General features: G+C 37.0%; 1 protein-coding gene across 1 annotated transcript in view; it reads left to right on the plus strand.

The window, feature by feature from the left end:
• The window catches only part of nbeab (neurobeachin b), a 399,314-nt gene that overhangs the window by 143,648 nt on the left and 237,135 nt on the right, over window positions 1-18,531 (plus strand). Inside the window, exons 10-14 of the mRNA XM_030151793.1 lie at window positions 3,230-3,427; window positions 4,344-4,477; window positions 8,027-8,135; window positions 14,120-14,272; window positions 18,065-18,233. Coding sequence (XP_030007653.1) covers window positions 3,230-3,427; window positions 4,344-4,477; window positions 8,027-8,135; window positions 14,120-14,272; window positions 18,065-18,233 — 763 coding nt within the window. The remainder of the gene's footprint in view (window positions 1-3,229; window positions 3,428-4,343; window positions 4,478-8,026; window positions 8,136-14,119; window positions 14,273-18,064; window positions 18,234-18,531) is intronic.

The following is an 18,531-nucleotide window of genomic DNA, read 5'->3' on the forward strand; positions in this document are numbered from 1 at the left end:
GTTTAGAATTTGGAACTACAGTACGAATAATTTGTACAATATTATGTGTTATCTTATTATTAACACAATTTTTCAGATCTACAGATGCATAAAACATTAAGTAACAGCCAGAATATTGTTAAAATTGGACCTCATTTTCAGGTTGTTCCCATTTTATTGTTTATGCTATTCTTTTACTTTAGATCACATTTGGCTGAACGTGGCCCCTGAACTAAAACGAGTTCAACACCCTTGACTGTTGATATCAGTGTCATTTTTGTACCGTGGGCTGGATTGGAACCTTTGAAGGGCTGGTTTTGGCTCACAGACCGCATGTTTGACACCTGTGGTCTAAACTGTATGTTTAAATTGATCTTTAATTTAAGTTTCTTTCATGTATGAAAGTGAAAAATAATAAGTACTGACTCTTTATTGTGATCTCAGCAAGTATTTGCACAATGTTTTGGCTCAAAGTCTGATTACTTGGATATGAAGTGACACAGTAACTCAGCATAATTGCCGACTGCTGGTTTCAGATTGAATGTGTTTCCAACCATGATGTAGAAACTCGCCTTATATTTGCTCATTCTCTACAAGACCCGAGTGTGTTTGAGCAGAAATGTAATTATTCAGTAAAGAAACCTCTGCATTGTTAAAAATGATAATATATGGTAAGTCGAAGACTGCAATCATAGCCGTCTCTGCAGCTTGTTTGCATTTCACTGCATCTTCACAGGAATTCAGAACTGACTGGGCTTAGCTTGAAATTTCTCCAGAGCAGAATGTGTGGTAACATGGCTTAAATTAACGCAGGTAAACAATTATCTGTGGTATCAAAGCAACTTTGATCCTTTTCATCCTCGGTTTCTACTAATCAGGGTACGTAGCAATAGATGGCAAGATTTCATGAAACAGAGAAAAAAGGGAAAAGTTCCATTTTAATCATCACGGTTTGCAAAAAAATGGAGCGTACTAACACAATTAAGAGCTCACTGGTGTAACTATTTATAGATGTGTAATGTTTTAATTTAGGAGGAACTCAGAAGGCATTTAGGAGAATAACCTTGGTTTCAGTCACAGCTCTCATGTTTCTTGGCCAAATCCCCACCAGTCTTTCACAGTGTCGTTTGTTTAATGTCACACCTGGCGCAAAAAAGAAAACAGCTCTGCTCTGTTTGAAGGTTTATGTCCATTTGTCTTCCATTCGATTATTCAATGGTGTTCTATTTTGGAAATTTGGATTCATTTTTTTACTTTTTCACAGACCTAGACTACTTTTTATGGTACCTGTGTTTAGCAAGGTTATTTAGTTTTTCTAAAGTATTTCTACTTGTCAACTTTTCATTTGCTGTCTCTGAAAATTAATGAATTCAAGAGAAAATTATTGCAAAAATATTATGTTTTTTAGGGTATTACATGTACTTTTTTGACATATGATATGAATCGCTGTCTATATCTAACCTTTCCTAAGCAGGTTACAGTCATTTAACTCATAAAGACCCAGTTTTACTTTTGTGGCAGTTTCCAAATAAACTGTTCTCTCTTAATTTTTCCACAATTTATTATAATATTATTCCCTGTATTTTGCATTTTTCACTGTAAATCATGCATTTTCCTCTATTTAATTTCCTATATGTAATTTAGATGTTCATAAAAACTCAGAGTAAATTCAGAGGTTATTTTATAAAAACAGAGGAAACTCAAGAAAAAGTGCCTTTTTCAGCAAAGATATCAGTAACTGATCATAAAAACAAGCATCTTCATCCACTATCATTGATTAAACACTATGGTTATGTTTCATATGTTTCTCATAGTTCATTTTTTTGTACTTATACAGCTATTTGCAGTTGATAAAATATCATAGATACCATTATAAAAACAGTAAAGCATTAATTTGAAATAATGTTGGGTTTTTAAATATATTCTTTGAGTATAAAGTTTATTGTACGTCTGGATCACATGACTGAGGGTATTTTGGATTAACCCATAAAGGCCCAGTGCTACTTTTGTGTCAGTTCCCAAATTAAATTTTCTCTATATATAACCTTTCTTACATGATTTATCACCATTTATTTTAATATTATTCTCTGTATTTTGCATTTTATCAGTATAAATCAGGTATTTTCCTGTATTTAATTCACTGATCATGTAGATGTTCATAAAAGCTCAGATAACAGTTGAGGGTTATTATATCAAAAATAGAGAAAACTGCCAAAAAAGCGACTTTTTTAGTAAAAATATATCATTATATGAACATAAACTAAGTGTGTCCATCCACTATCATTGATTAAACTCCATGGGTTTTACTGGTGAATCAATGTTGGGTAAGATGACAGTGTTTTCGCATTCATTACGGAGCATCTGAACGTCCAAATGAGTCATATCTGATGACCATGAAAAGATGACAATCTGCATTTTACACCAATTATTGACATGTATTGTTAGAATTAGTGGATCAGCAGGGATTAAGCATTTTAGATCAGTTTAATTTAGAGATTTAATCACAGGTTGATGTCTGGATCGATGAATTGATGACAAAGTAATTCTGCACATTGTCAGGGCCGAAAGTTATTACCTATAGAATGTCTAAACATCCAGATAAAACCTATATAATACCACTGAAAAGCTGAGAAAATGCACTTTACATGACTTTTTAAAGCATATGGCTGGGAAAAGTTATTGCCCATTTTAGTCTTAGTCTTTGACGATTAATGGTGGGATATTATCAACGATTCTCAAAAAAAACACATTGGTTTTTGTATTTGTTTTTTACTGATATAGTTCCTTTGCTCATATTGCAGAAGTCGCCTTATACAGGATGTTACCGGGGTTGTGATGAATGCAAAGGCAGACCTCTCTGTTCTGATTGAATAAAATTTAAACAGTTTCTTCAGATATATATATATATATATATATATATATATATATATATATATATATATATATATATATATATATATATATATATATATTAAAAAAAAATTTCAATAAAACTGAGGACTACTCTCTGATACATTCAGACAATCCAGACCTCTGCAAATACGTGGTTGCCAATACCAAAAAGCGTTTATCTTGTCAGTGCTGAATAGATATTTTTAATCAAGTTATAATTAAAAGATAACACCCGAGGGACAGTTAGTGGGTACACGGGCGAAAAGGAGCTATTTAATCTACCACATTCACTCTCTTAATTCCTCTTTTTTATCTCCCTCTTTCTCCTCAACCCTCTTTTGTTCTTTGTCCTTTCCAGAGTACGTTTAAGTTCAAGTCGGAGAGTGATATCCACTTAGCAGAGCATCACAAGCAAGTGTTATATGACGGAAAGCTGGCCAGCGCCATCGCCTTTACCTATAACGCCAAGGCCACCGACGCCCAGCTCTGCCTGGAATCCTCGCCGAAAGAAAACACTTCCATCTTTGTGCACTCACCGCATGCCCTTATGCTACAGGTTGAAGGCTTTAAAATGTGTTTTTTTCTCACTTTCATTTACACCCCCCTCTTCCCCTTCTCCCTATCACCCCTAACCAAGCTATATGGTTTAGTTGCTATTTACATTTATGATCTTTTTCTTTGTAATATGACGTTGTTGTTGTTGTTTGTCAATACTCTGTCATTGTTGTTGTTTTTGGTTTGTTTATTTGTTTGAGTTTCCCTTTGTTTATGTGTTGTTGTTTTTCTGTCCACATTGTCTTGTTAACTATCACTAATAAAAATAAATAAATAAAATAAAATAAAATAAAATAAAATGAGTTTTTTTTTCATTAGTCACTTTTCCATTGGACATCTGCGCAAAACTTTACTGATATTTACTAAATGTCAAAAAAACAGAAGTGTGTAATGTCGATTTTTCCATTAAATCACAAATGCGATGATTTGTTTATTTATTATCGCGAGACGACATGAGAAGTCATTCCATAAACATGGCGACGAATGTAAATATGGTGTTGATTTACAGATATATTCATTATTATTATATATTACCCCTCTATCTCGTACTAAATTAAAAAATGATTGGGTTTCCTGGTGTGTCCACACATACCGCGACATGTTTCTTCTTCGCTTGTTGTAACATACGTCAAGATCCAGCTTTTTATTCATCTGATTGTAGTTGCAAAAAAAAAAATTTTTTCCATTTCAGTTTTGCGTGATATACCATTTTCGGTACGCCCGAAAAACCATCTCTTGCCAGCGCAAAAACTTTTAATCGAAAAATTTGACTTTTGGCGAAATTGTTGTTTTTCCATTAGGTAAATTTTTATGCACAAGTTATATTTTCGCAATTTGAGGGTCAATGGAAAAGCGACTAGTGTTAAGGTACAAATCATCACCAGCGGGTTTAATGTGTTTTTATGTGATCCTCCCAGGACGTGAAAGCCACAGTGACACACTCCATTCACAGTGCCATCCACTCCATCGGTGGGATCCAAGTCCTTTTCCCCCTCTTTGCTCAGCTGGACTATCATCAGCTGAACGACAGTCAGGTGGAAACTACTGTATGGTGAGTGGAACAGAAGTACATAATGTGCTCTACAAGAGGATTTCACTTCTGTGGAAATCTGAGGTCATGCCTTTATACTGTATACATATAGGAGTGGAAAGAAAATGAACAAAACGAAGCTCAGGTATTGTAAGTTTTTGACCTTCAACCCCTGAAAAGACTGTGTGGAAGGTTGTGTTCAGGGGAAATTAATAAAGGAACAGGAGCTAATACACCATTTTAGCAGGATAATTATATATTATTACCTAATGTTGGTCCGAATACATGTCCTTAAATGTAATGTATGTCCTCTACATTAGTCCAAGTGGTGACTGTGTTTTAAATTAGATCGATAGATAGATAGATAGATAGATAGATAGATAGATAGATAGATAGATAGATAGATAGATAGATAGATAGATAGATAGATAGATAGATAGATAGATAGATAGATAGATAGATAGATAGATAGATAGATAGACGGATGGATGGATGGATGGATGGATGGATGGATGGATGGATGGATGGATGGATGGATGGATGGATAGACGGATGGATATCCAATCCAACTTTATTTTTGAAGCACTTTAAAACAACCACAGTGGACCAAAGTGCTGTACAGAAAAATAAATAAAAACCAAAATAACAGAGTAAAATACAAGAATAGATTAAAAGACGTAGAACAACTGTAAAAATAAAATAAAAATAAATAAATAGAAATACAGAAGAATAGATAAAATCTAAATAAAAGCATAAAATACAAGAAAAGATTAAAACGGAAAAAGCTGTGCGATTTCAAAACAACAACGAATAAGAACAATAAACCAATACCAAATAAAACAATTGAATAAAAAATAATATATTGAAACATCTCATGTGGTTTCAAAAGTGAAGGAGGAAAGATGGGTTTTAAGAAGGGATTTAAAAACAGACAGAGATGAGGCCTGATAGATAGATTCTTTATTGTCATTCAAACATTACATCAGAGATGCACTGCAGAACGAAAGCGTGATGTATTTTTGGCCACGATAAAAACACTTAGATAAAACACCATAAGAATAAAAGATTTAAAAGTATATATATAATATAAACATGTAAATTTGTATGTGCCAGATGTGCATGCAAAATATATGTGCAAAACAGTCACAATAAATAGATAAATAAATAAAGGTAAACATTGCGGCTGAGGTCTGCTCAGCATATTACACAGGAAGGTGCGATTGTTTTATATGTTTTTAGAGTCCGAGGTTTTTGCAGGTGTTCAGAAGTTACATATTGTATTAAACAACTATTGCATGTAACTGTGAACATGGATAATGGAACCTGTGTACATTTACCAGAGTGATACAAAATGTATATATAAGCAACACAAAAGCAGTTGTAAGAGCTGTGTGGAAAAAACACTGAGTGTTTCCTTGACCTTTTTTTTCTTACAGCATCAAGTAAGAGTGAAACCAGTAAACAAAGATGAAAACGAGACTCGCAGATTTAGTTTCAGAGTTGAACATTTTGTCTTCACGTAGCATCTGAAGTGCATTTTGTGTTTTTTCTTGCAACGAAACATCTTAAGATAATCACAGCACAAGAAAAATAAGCTTTTACCTTGTTTTTTTTTTTCTACTACAAAAAGTTTCATAAAAAGATCAAACAAATAATAACTTTATTTTTTGCTTTTTTTACTGTTGGGTTACACTTTCAGAATGACTGCTCATATCCACTTGCAGTTGATTGTATGACAGAGGCTGATGGGAAATTAGCAATGCCTTATAAATTTCAGTGTATATTGCAAACTTTATAGAGATTAACATTTATTGATTGATTGATTGATTGATTGATTGATTGATTGATTCCAAATATGGAAATGGTACAAGCTTCCTGACTGCTACTAAGTGACTTCTTTGCAAACATTTATTTTAACCCTGTAAAGCCTGAACCATTAAATCACTGACAGAAAATTCCAGTTCTTTGAAACTGGAGCCTTTATTGGTCCTTCTGAACAACCCAAAAATGTTTTTTTCACATATCAATTTCCATGTATGAGTGTCAGTTTTGTATCATTTTTGATACATTAGGTCTCAGTGTTCAAATATTATTATTTTTGAACAAACACAAACATAATATGACATAAACATGTCTAACAAATTAGTAATTCCTTTTCAAAACTGGTAAAGCTCTGCCTCCTTCCTCATTAATGACGATCTTGTAGTGTCACTGGAAAGGCCTCTGGTGAACAAATTCCTCCCCCCTGGTTTATTATCTGTGTATTGCATGTATCTAATTGTATACATCAGGTTTTTCAAGAAAAAAAATATCATGCTGATCATATAGAGGGTTTCAAAACTCATGTATCAAATATGATATGTTTGGCATTACGGAGTTAAGAATATAACTGCACTCTTTTTAATTGTAACTAATACTATTATAGTTATTCTAAACACATTAACCCTATTATATGCACACCGTTACTTTCCAGCACATCCAGTACTACAACACCTCCTATAAAACCCTGGCTGTATAATATCAGAGTTGCTGAAGCTGAAGACGTGGTTTTCATTTTTAGTGCAGTTGCTGGTTCAGACTCCTCTCGTCCCTGTGTCCTGGGCTTTCCCACTGTGCCCTGGATGGAGCCAAAGCTTTGCTCTAATCCTGTGTTAGTTCAGTGGCAGCAGTATGACTAGATAGATGCAGACGGGTGGCCACAAAGCAGCACAAACCCCTCATGGTCAAAGCTCTCTGCCTTTGTGGTTTCCTCTCATCTCTACACTCTCTCCCTCTTTTTGCCCTCATTAGCATGTTGAGGGTCTTTCCCTCGTAGTGTCACTCCCCCCACCATATGCCTCGTCCTATTCGTGGCTTTTAGACTGATCTCTTCTAAGTAAGCGGCGGTGGTAAAGGTTTGGAGGCTGATCCAACAATGCTGAGTGTCACCTGGTTTTGTTATAGTAAAGCTGCAGCAGAAATGAAAAATGAGTAACAGCAAATTGGCAAGCCAGGCAATCAGACTCTCAGCACAGTGAGTTAAGACTAGAATGTGTGTGTTTGTATGCGTGTAGAGTAGGTTCATTATCTATGGCCAAGCCTGAACAGGAGTGATTGTGTCCTTGTGATTGTCACGCTAGAACGGAGCCCACAAGAGGATGTGAGCGAAAGCCGATTAAGAAGTGTCATCGAGTAGCACTGTCACCCCGCCAAAGGTTTCCACTGAAAAACACAGCAATAAAGAAAGGAATCGTCTTCAGTGCACTGCCTTGCCCTCTTCAACCTCTACTCTGCCTCCACACACACACACACACATACACACACACACACACTGATACACTGTCCCTAGAAAGCTCAGCAAGCCACTCTATTCTTCTGAACTGAAGAGGGATGAAAGTAGTTGGCTGGAGTTCCCAGCTGATTGCTGACATCCTTTTAAAATGACCTTGTATTTTTCCTCTGTCACTGTCTCCTCATGCTGGTGTAGTTTATACTGTAACTTCTTTACCACCTGATGAGTGTGTCAAAAAGCGAAGGGAAAAGATGTGTATTTCATCCCTGCGTGGTGTATTTTGTTTTCTTGTTTTGCAGCGCCACTCTTTTAGCCTTTCTGGTTGAGCTGCTCAAAAGCTCCGTGGCGATGCAGGAGCAGATGCTGGGAGGAAAGGGCTTCTTGGTGATTGGATACCTGCTAGAGAAGGTATGGTCCAGCAAACCCTCAAATCTGTTGGTCTGACATACGAGGGCTGTTCAATAAGTTCATGGCTTCACCCAGAACAGAACAACACAGACTGATAATTTATATTTTATTTTTCAACATAATCTCCATTTACAGCAATGCACTTGGTCCATCGATGTTCAAGCATCACTATCCCATCACGAAAGAATGTAACATCCTGTATTATAACAACCAGTATTTCTGGGTGAGGCCATGAACTTATTGAACAGCCCTCGTATACCACCCGGCCAAAAAAAAAAGTCGCACATGCAGTATTTCATTGCACCACCTTTGGTTTTGATTACAGGAGACATTCACTGGATTGAATTAAATTAAATTGAAAAATCTTTAATGTCCCCGACGGGCAATTTGATTTGCAACAGAAGTGGACATATCTCACATATCACCAAAACAATCAATCTCACATAGTACAATAAATACAATAAATAAAATTAATAAATACAGTAAATAGGTCATCATAGTTAACGGTGCATTGTTCCCAACGAGCTCGTCTACAAACTATTTAAAAACTTAAAAGCAGAAGGGACAAATGATTTGAGATATCAGTTTGATTTGGCTCTGCAGGGGAAAGTGTACCTTCCCTTAGATGGAAGAAGCTGAAACTCTGCATGAAGAGGATGGAGAGGATTTGCCAAAATGGCCTTTGCCCTCTGAGTGGAACTGGCTTGACAAAAATGATCAAGATCATTCAAGCCAGGGCCAGTTGGTTTTTTTGGCAGATTTTAACAACATTCCTCAGCTTGTTTTTGTTTAAAACACCGATTTACCTAAGCAAATAGTTCAGATCCTTCCATGGGTAAGTGCTGCAATGGTTAATAAAGTTTCAGCTGTAACAGGTTATTTAACTCTAACTGATGCAGTAAGTAGCCTGTCATGTCTTTAACGTCAAAAAGATTGGACAATACCAGGATTCATCAGGGTCATCAGGCTTGTGACAAAATAGCCACTTTTATGCAGAAGTCCCAGACGAAAGGTGAGATGATGATCCCACCATTTTGCCACCATTGACTGATTTCCACAGCCAAGCCAAAGGAGTAACAGAGGTGAGACAGGCTGGACTTTTACACATGGACCTGCGTTCCGGAATCAAAGGGGCGGAGACACAGTGCAGCGTATAGTGTGACGTATAACTTGCGTGTCTGAAATACCCCGATCATAACGGTGTTGCTAAGCTCACCATTCAACAAATGTTAGCATGGATAGAGTCCTCCGTCCGAAGTGACAACAGCTTGCGGATCTCAGTGTCTCCCCAGTTCGACATCTTTGTGGTCGCGTTGATATGTGTATTTACTGTACACGGCCCACGCACATTTTTAAATCCCCCCAGCTCGGGGGTCATACACATAATACGTCATCAAAATGTCACACCTTGGATGCAGAACAAGAGGTGTTCCTTTTACATAATGTTCTGGAATCATGACTCCACCTTTATCATGGCTCTGTTACTACCTCCAGAGGCGTTACAGAGCCATGACAGAGGATGGATCAAATGATCCCACCATTTCATTTACACAGACGTCGTTCTGGAATAAAGGTGAAATATTCCTGTAACAGAAGTGCTGTGTAAAAGGGGCTAATGGTACAGGGAAAATGAGATGTCATTTTCACACATGGATTAACCTCCATAAAGTCCAGACTCTAATTTGGGATGTGATGAAGACTTGAAGACTTGTGCAGTGGTCCGATCCTCCAACATCAGTAATCAAAAATGAATGCAACTATGGATGGAAAAAATATTATGAACCTTATTGTGACACTACATAAGCATTATGTGGTAAAAAAAAAAGATGTCAGTGAATGGCTGCTGTAATCAAAACCGCAGTGAAATATTGCAAATGCGACTTTTTTTGTGTAATAACATATCATTTTATCATTTGTTTACTAGTGTTTTGATCAGTGATATGAAGAATTAAAAATGAGTCAGGGATGGTCATATGCATTTTTAATTGTGAGATAAATTCATTTGCTTTTTAAATGCGCGGCATTCATTTCATTTCATTGCTTTAAAGTGCATCTTGTTTCTTCTCTGTTGGTGCTTTTTCCAAACATAAGCTCAAAGGATTTATTTTTATTGAGTCAGAGTTTTCATAATTAGGATGGAAGGAGTGTTCTCTGCCTGAATTTATAAAGGTTGACCTCAAGAAAGCCATGTGAAATGCAGAGGAGAGGCCTCAGACATAGAGGACGCAGCAAGTAGAGCTGTCAAAATGAATGAGCTAATGTCGTAATTAATTCAGAAATAATTAACAGACTTAAAGAACTTAATGAAACTACTGCGGTTTTGTTTACAGAATGATGATCAGTGTTAGACAGTTACTCACATGTTCTACCAATGTGTGACTGTGTTTTCTTGTGATTCAGAACAATAACCATCAGTCAGAAAATCAGGTTTATTTTTCCGGATTCATTTTTTTTCTTGCTGTTAGCTCTATCTCTTTTGGCCTCACTTAACCCATAAAGACCCAAACATCCACTGGTGACCAAAATCATTTACTGATATAAAAAGTTAAATAACTGTTGATCCACCGATCTTATCAATACGTGTAAATATCTGGTGTAAAATGCAGTTTGTCATGTTTTCGTGGTCATCAGATAAGACCCATAAGACATTCAAAGACTCCGTAGTTACCATGGAAACACTGTCATCTTCTACAACACTGATTCAGCAGTAAAACCAATGGAGTTTGATCAATGACAGTGGATGGAGACACTTGTTTTTCTGTTCAGTTAATGATATATTTTGCAGAAAAAGTCCGTTTTTCTTTAATTTTTTGTTTTGGATATAGGGTCAAAACACAGCAATGTCCCGTCAGAGAGCAAATTTTAATTGATTGCCATTCCAACATTTATTTCAATATAAAGTAGCTCCTTGTTTTGGATAATCCCTTATGGTCCAACTAAAGTAAAAATGTGGGTCATTTAGCAACACTAATCTGTTAAATTCTCTCTAAAATGTCCCGTTAGAGAAATTTTTAATACCGTGTTTTGACCTTATATATGCTTTTATAGACATCAATCATGATCAGTCAGTTAAATATAGGAAAATACCTGATTTTCAATTAAGAATGCAAAAATACTGAGCATAATATTAGAATAAATCGTGATAAACCGCTTAAGAAAAGTTAAAAAATAGAGAAAAAAAAATATTTGGGAACTGCCTTAATAATAGCACTGTGTCTTTATGGGTTAAAATATCTTAGGCCTGGTAGGAGAGGAGTTAAAAATGAATTTGCAATCTATATAGCAGGTGTTACGCCCCGGCTAGGGGACCCTAGGGCATAACATGAATAAGCGGCCACTTTCCCTCACTCCCAAGCCACAGAGAAACCCCCAGGATGCGGGTTGTGCACTTAAACATGTGATTTATTGACAATATAATACAAATAAATGTGATACATCAATTAAACCTAACTGCAGCTTCTGTCGTTGGGACGGGCCAAGGCCAAAATAACAAAAAGAACACCACTAACTAAGGAACCAAGGCTGACCTGCGAAAAAAAAGAAACCAAAATACAGAGTCTGACCTTCCAACTTACACAAAACAGGAGAAGCCGAGACAAAGAAAACGGGAGCCCACCCCTACTGCTGCATTCATGAACATAACGAAGGAGAGGACACATTGGGTTGGGAGTGGAGGAAAGGCGATGATGGACTGGCCCAGTTCCGTCATTTATATGGTCCGCCTCCGGCTGGCTGGTCCAATCTTTGGACGAGTTAAGGCCCCACACCCGCAAAACATCATCCACTCACACACCCTCAGACACATAGACCCACCTATGGGTTTTAACACAGGGTAAAAGTAACAGATGAATGTTAAAAATGCTTAAATGAACAGATTTTTCAAGCTAACCTAAGCCAAGAAATTTGAAGTAGCGCAATTAAAACAGTGAGCTGAACATATGCATGAATAGTTAAAATTAAATATTGTAAAACCAGTTTATGATTGATCAGAGAGGAACTTCTTTGGTCAGTTGAATAACACTTGAGCTTATTGGTTTGTACACCAGACAAGAAACGGTCTTAAACCACTGCTCTAATTTTTCATTACTTGTAGAATCCTGAAAGTGTCTTTCAACTGAACAGAGGTAGAGAAAGAATGACACAAGACTACTTTTCTTCCGCTTTCTCCCTGTGATTTCTCTTTCTTTCTGCATCAATCTTTATTTACCCATTTTGTGATGCAGATCTAGCAGCTTGCCGGCCTCCCCAGAGTGCTGGCTGTTTGGGAGCGCTGAGAAATGACTCCACTTTGTCACTCAGTAGCTTGCCTGCCTGCTGCCTTCAGCTGCTGTTAACTAACAGCAAGCCACAGTCGGCACCTGAGAGCTGCTGCTTTTTTCTTTTTTCCTTCCCGCTGCCAGGTTTCACACTTTCACGTTTCGCACCATCTGTTTGTGATCTGTTTATGCCACACCTTTCCGTCTCCCCTTGCCATCATTTTCTTCTCTCTCATAACCAAGCCTGCCTTAACTGAGTCCCCACCCAGGCACAGAAAAGGTGCCAGACACAATCCGGCAAAGTGAAACTCTCTGCAAAGTCAAGTTGTTATTTGTTTTTTGAGTGGTAAAATCAAACTGGCCAAAAAACAGCCTGCCAAAGGCTCCAATCTGGCCCACTGGATGAATTTGCAAAGTGTAAAAATCACACTGAAGACATTAACATTCGAAGGTGTCAAACTCATTTTAGTTCAGGGGCCACATACACAGCCCACTGTGGTCTCAAGTGGGTCAGACCAGTAAAATAATTGCGTAATAACCTATAAATAATGACAACTCCAAACTCTAAAATTTTAACAATTTTCTCTAATGCATATGTTTAGATGATAAATTGAGGCAAAACTACTGTTGAAAATGCACCCTTTTTTTCTGAGGAAATTTCAGGTTGGTCAGGTTATTAGCATTATTTTGTGAAAGGATGGTTTTTGTATTTTTTTTTCACAAATACTAAGAGAAAAATTTTAATTTAAGTTTAAGTTATGCTATTATTTTACTGGTCTGACTTGGTCAAACTGGGTGTGGATTGTATGTGGATCCTGAACTAAAATGAGTTTGACACTGATTTACTGGCTCAGGTCTATGTACAACGTGATGCACAAATGCAAATGTTATTCATTTAACCCTGTAAAGACTGAACCACTAAAGCACTGACAGAAAATTCCAGTTCTTTGAAACTGAAGCCTTTATTGGTCCATTTGAACAGTCAAAAAAAACACTTTCAAATATCAGTTTCCATGTATGCGTGTCAATTTTGTATCATATTTGATACACCGGGTCTCATTGGTCAAATATTGTTTTTGAACAAACAAAAACATAATATAACACTGTAGAAGCCAATAACGTAATAACCGCCGATAACGTAATAGGTTGTTACATTACTGACCAAAAGTTATTACATTATAGGTTCAGGACATTTATTACCTTATTGGCCTATTACATTTAAAAAATGGCAAATTTATTATGTTATTGGTCATTATTACGTTATTCGCTTCTACAAACACAAACATGTCTAACAAATTGGTAATTCCTTTTCAAAATTGGCAAAGTTCTGCCTCCTTCCTCATTAATGACAGTCTTGTAGTGTCACTGGAAAGGATTCTGGTGAATGAATTCCTCCCCCCTGGTGGATTATCCATGTATTGCATGTAATTAATTGTATACATCAGGTTTTTCAAGAAAAAAAAAATGTCTCATTGATCATGTAGAGGACTTCTGAACTCATGTATCAAATATGATACGTTTGGCATTATAGGGTTAAAGATGAGTTACATAGGATAAACTCAGTTGTATGTAATATTTTAGCACCTTCTAACTATAACTATTAGAAATATTTATTTTGTCGAAGGTGGTGTCTACGTACTCTTTCCATTACAAAAAATAGTCGAAAAAAATGCACTTTAAGCGCAAAACATTTGATGTTTTTATTGTTTATCATGCTTCCTCCTGCAGTCATCACGTGTACACATCACCAGGGCTGTACTGGAGCAGTTCCTCTCCTTTGCTAAATATCTGGATGGTCTCACACATGGCGCTCCTTTGCTAAAGCAGCTCTGTGACCACATCCTTTTCAACGCTGCCATCTGGATCCACACTCCCGCTAAGGTGAGTCCGGGTTAACTCGGCCGGAATAGAGATGTGCCTCTGTGAATGAACGCAGCCTGAAATGAATGCACATTAGGATGACTGAACCACTGAGCATACTGCTTTGGATTATCATTATCACTTCTATGAATAAGAGAATCATAAAGCTAGCAAAATGCTGGTGTTTTATAGTAATAGTGCTGGGAATTTTTCTTTTCACCAAGTGCAGATCATGCTAGTGACTGTTTTGGTGAGATCCTATGTGACAGCTAGTTATTGTTTAGGTGGTACATAAAATATTTACAAGTAGAACATGATTGCAGATGCGAAAATTATCCCATATTTTCCTGATCCAGCAACTCCTAATTCGCTGGGGGGCGAGATACGAGTTCAATCTGATGAGTTGTCAAATTTCGAGAGTCATATCTAGTTTCATTCCCTTGACAGTGTGGGCATAAGCTGAACTGACACTGACCAAATCATCACCAAGTGTCTGAGAAATCTGCTCACGGACTGCAGCTCCAAACATATTCTCACATTTGCAATACAATAAATGATGCAGAATTCATTACTTTGCTCTCACTTTACTTTGGACCCGATGAAATTTCTAAATGTCAGAGTTTTCCTTCCACTTTAAATAATGACCCGTGAAGAAACAGGATGAGGTATATCAAAGGAGCTGTAAGTTGTGTGGCGAATGTATTTGCCTCAGGAATGCTGCTGGTGGGGACAAGCCATGAATAAATAAAAAGAGGAAATAAATACAAAACGTGGCTGGAGGCTTGCCTGGGACAAAGAAAGAGGAAAAAATTAGAGAAACAGAGAGGTAATGAAGTGGGTTAGAACACTTTTAGCTACTTGGGTACAGAAAGCTTGGCCAGCTCCTTCCCTCAGGATGTGCCACAAAGTCCAAATTTCCTCTGCCCCTTCTATTAAGCTGCACAGAGTGAATAATGGGAACATGCAATATGCAGAAGGGTAGCTGTCCTTGCCCTGTTAGACAAATAAAAAATTTGAGAGCAATTTACTTTTCTGTTCTCATGCAAATCACATTGCGACAATATGGGTTTTTAGTTATTTCCAGTGTTTCATTTTCACTGACCTCAAACCATATCACTTCATGCTCCCCGCGTGGCTGCTTTTCATCATGACTCATTTTGACTCGTTAATATCCCAAGATTTATGACATATGGTAAAAAGCCCTTGCTATTTAGTGCTGGAACAACTTTGGCCGGATTAGGAATTCTTGTCGTGTCTGTTGCTAATTACAGAGGAAATGCTAATCATCACTAAACAGAGAGGAGCTGCGACAGTTTTGAAATTGAGTAATAGAGGGTCAGTGGCCACCCCTACCTTACAGCTAAAAGGAGAATGGCCTCAATTATCGCAGTCCCCCACACTGTAGTATGTTTGGTTGCACTCCAGAGGTAGAAGGTTAAGGAGTTAAGCCATTGTTTGTATGTAATAGTGTAATAGTGCAGTACGTGTAGTGTGGATATTCACATATGTCAAATGCACAGAGAAGTTGTGTATCTGCAGCTAGGGATGCACCGATACCAGTATTAGGTATCTGGTCCGATACTCAGCATGTGTACTTGTACTCGTACTGGTAAAGGTACTCCGATACAGCCGCACCAATACCACTTATGGCAGTGTGACATTTGCAGTTAAGTACAGCAGGTATGTGGTGGAGGAGTAATGTCAGCAGTGTGGAGATTTTTCAAAATAAACAATGGAGAATACCACCGCGAACTGCGGAAGTAATGGATCTTTTCAAAGAGCGACTGTGTGAGTCAGTGAAAAACTACTGACATATTTATGACAACTACCCTCATCGATATCAATATCAACATTAGTATTCACATTAGTGTTACCTCTATCGTCTCTATGTTTATTATTACTGACTTTCTTCATCTCAAAAAACTTCACTCTTCTTCGTGGTATTTGTCCAGTATGGTTAATTAAGAGCGGCGCCATCTGGTGGATTGATTGAGAAACACTCATTCCAACGCATTAAATATCAGTAGCCGCACTTTGTTCCAGTCAGACTAATGACAATGACAATAAAGCACATTTTCAAAAGTAACTAAGAGCTGTAATGCTATTATTAAGTACTCATATTGGTACTCAAATGTAAGTACTTGTACTTGTACTCGGTCTGAAAAAAAGGGGTATCAGTGCATCCCTATCTGCAGCTATAAAAAAATCGAATCAAATTTTATGCATATAGCACTAAATCGTAACAGGAGTTATGAAGCTATGAAAGAAAACCTTTAATGAATTAATGCTACATCTGTTCACAGACTTAATATGGTATTATATCTGATAGAGTATCAGCACATTTTCTCCTACAAACTACTACTCACAGTCGATCAAAGTAATTGTCTATAATTTTCACATGCTGTATTAGCTGATAGATTACATGATAGCTCTGTTAGTTTAGCTGTGTTTTTATACAGAAAACACAGTAAAAGCACAAACTAACTCTGTTTTCTGTTCAGTTTGTGTTGTCAATATCTGCATTAAAGTTCTGTTTGGATTCATCCAATCAAAGTCAGAACTGTCGCAGATTTAGGCTACGTTCAGACTGCAGGCAAATGTGGCCCAAATATAATTTTTTTTGCCCATATGTGACCTGTCTTCGATCTGCTAAAGACAGTTTGAACGACACAAATCTGACCCAGGCCACTTTCATGTGCGGTGCTAAATCTGAGATGAATCTGATATTTTACAATGCGACTTAAGTCTGAATGGCCAGGTCATATTTATCTGAACTTTACGTCATTGAAATGCAACAAACGTTAAAATTCTGTGTCCCAGGAGTGTTACTTCTGTTAATGCAGTGTGTGCCTGCATGGTCATGTAATATGTCAGGACCTCTTTTGCGTATGCGGGTCACTTCAGGGTTGCATTCAGTTCATACTCAAAATTGATAGAAGTCGCATGCACTACTATCCACTCTACCTGGAAACATGAAGACTAAAGCTGGGAGAAAGCAGCAGAGTTCTGTATGGGATGTATCTGAATATGACAGCGAGGAAGATAAAAGATGTGAAAAAACTAAAACTAATACTAAAACTAGAACTAAGCATTTAGAAAAAAACAAAAACTAACAAAAACCAGCAAACCTGCTCTAAAAACTAATTAAAACTAACTGAATAAAAAATAAATAAATAAATGAATAAATAAAAAATAATAATGGATTAGATTTATATAGCGCTTTTTTTGGTCACTCAAAGCACTTTACATTATTGACCCATTATTCATTCGCTCTCACATTCTCCCTCTGGTGGTGGTAAACTACATTTGTAGCCACAGTTGCCCTGGGGCAGACTGACAGAAGTGTGGCTGCCAATTCGCGCCAACTGCCCCTCCGACCACCTCCAAACATTCACACACATTCATACACCAGTGTGAGTGGCACTGGAGGCGAGGAGGGTGACGTGTCTTGCCCAAGGACACAACGGACTGACTAGGACAGAGCGGGATTCGAACCGCCAACCCTTCGGTTATTGGACGACCCACTCTACCATCTGAGCCATGGCTGCTAATAAAATAAAAATAAAAATATATAAAAATATATAAAAATATAAAATAAAATAAAATAAAATAAAAAATAATAAAAAAAAGAGAAAAAAGTCAAAACTAAATAAAACTAAACTATAATGACAATTGCAAAACTCTTCTAACCTTTACGGACAAAACATCAAGACTCTTTTTTCCCAACACTTTAATGAAACATCTATTTTTGAACATTTTAAAGTAGACATACTCCATATAGCGCTTTTCCTAACATGGTAATATACCCCTTAGGTGCAGCTCTCATTATACACGTATCTCTCTGCTGAGTTCATCGGTACATCAACCATCTACAACACGATTCGTCGAGTGGGCACAGTCCTCCAGCTCATGCATACGCTCAAGTACTACTACTGGGCCATTAACCCTTCAGACACCAGCGGCATCATGCCAAAGGGTCTTGGTAAGTACATTTTTAACATTTTTTTGAGCAAAAGTATAATGTATATATTTACAATGCATTCAATGTTTCAAGTTTTTCATGTTTTGTTATGCTTCAGATTTATCTTAAGATGTATTACTTTATAATTATAATACTTCCCAATGACAATGGAAAAGCCTGTTTTTGGATGTTTTTTGGCATGTCACCTACATATGTATTCAGATGTTTTGTAATGACACTTGAAATTGAGGTCTGGTGCTTTCTAATTCAATCAGTGGTCCTTGAGATATTCTACGACTTGATTGGAGTCCACATGTGC

The sequence above is a fragment of the Sphaeramia orbicularis genome, chromosome 13, assembly GCF_902148855.1.
Source record: "Sphaeramia orbicularis chromosome 13, fSphaOr1.1, whole genome shotgun sequence".
In the NCBI taxonomy this organism is placed as follows: Eukaryota; Metazoa; Chordata; class Actinopteri; order Kurtiformes; family Apogonidae; genus Sphaeramia; species Sphaeramia orbicularis.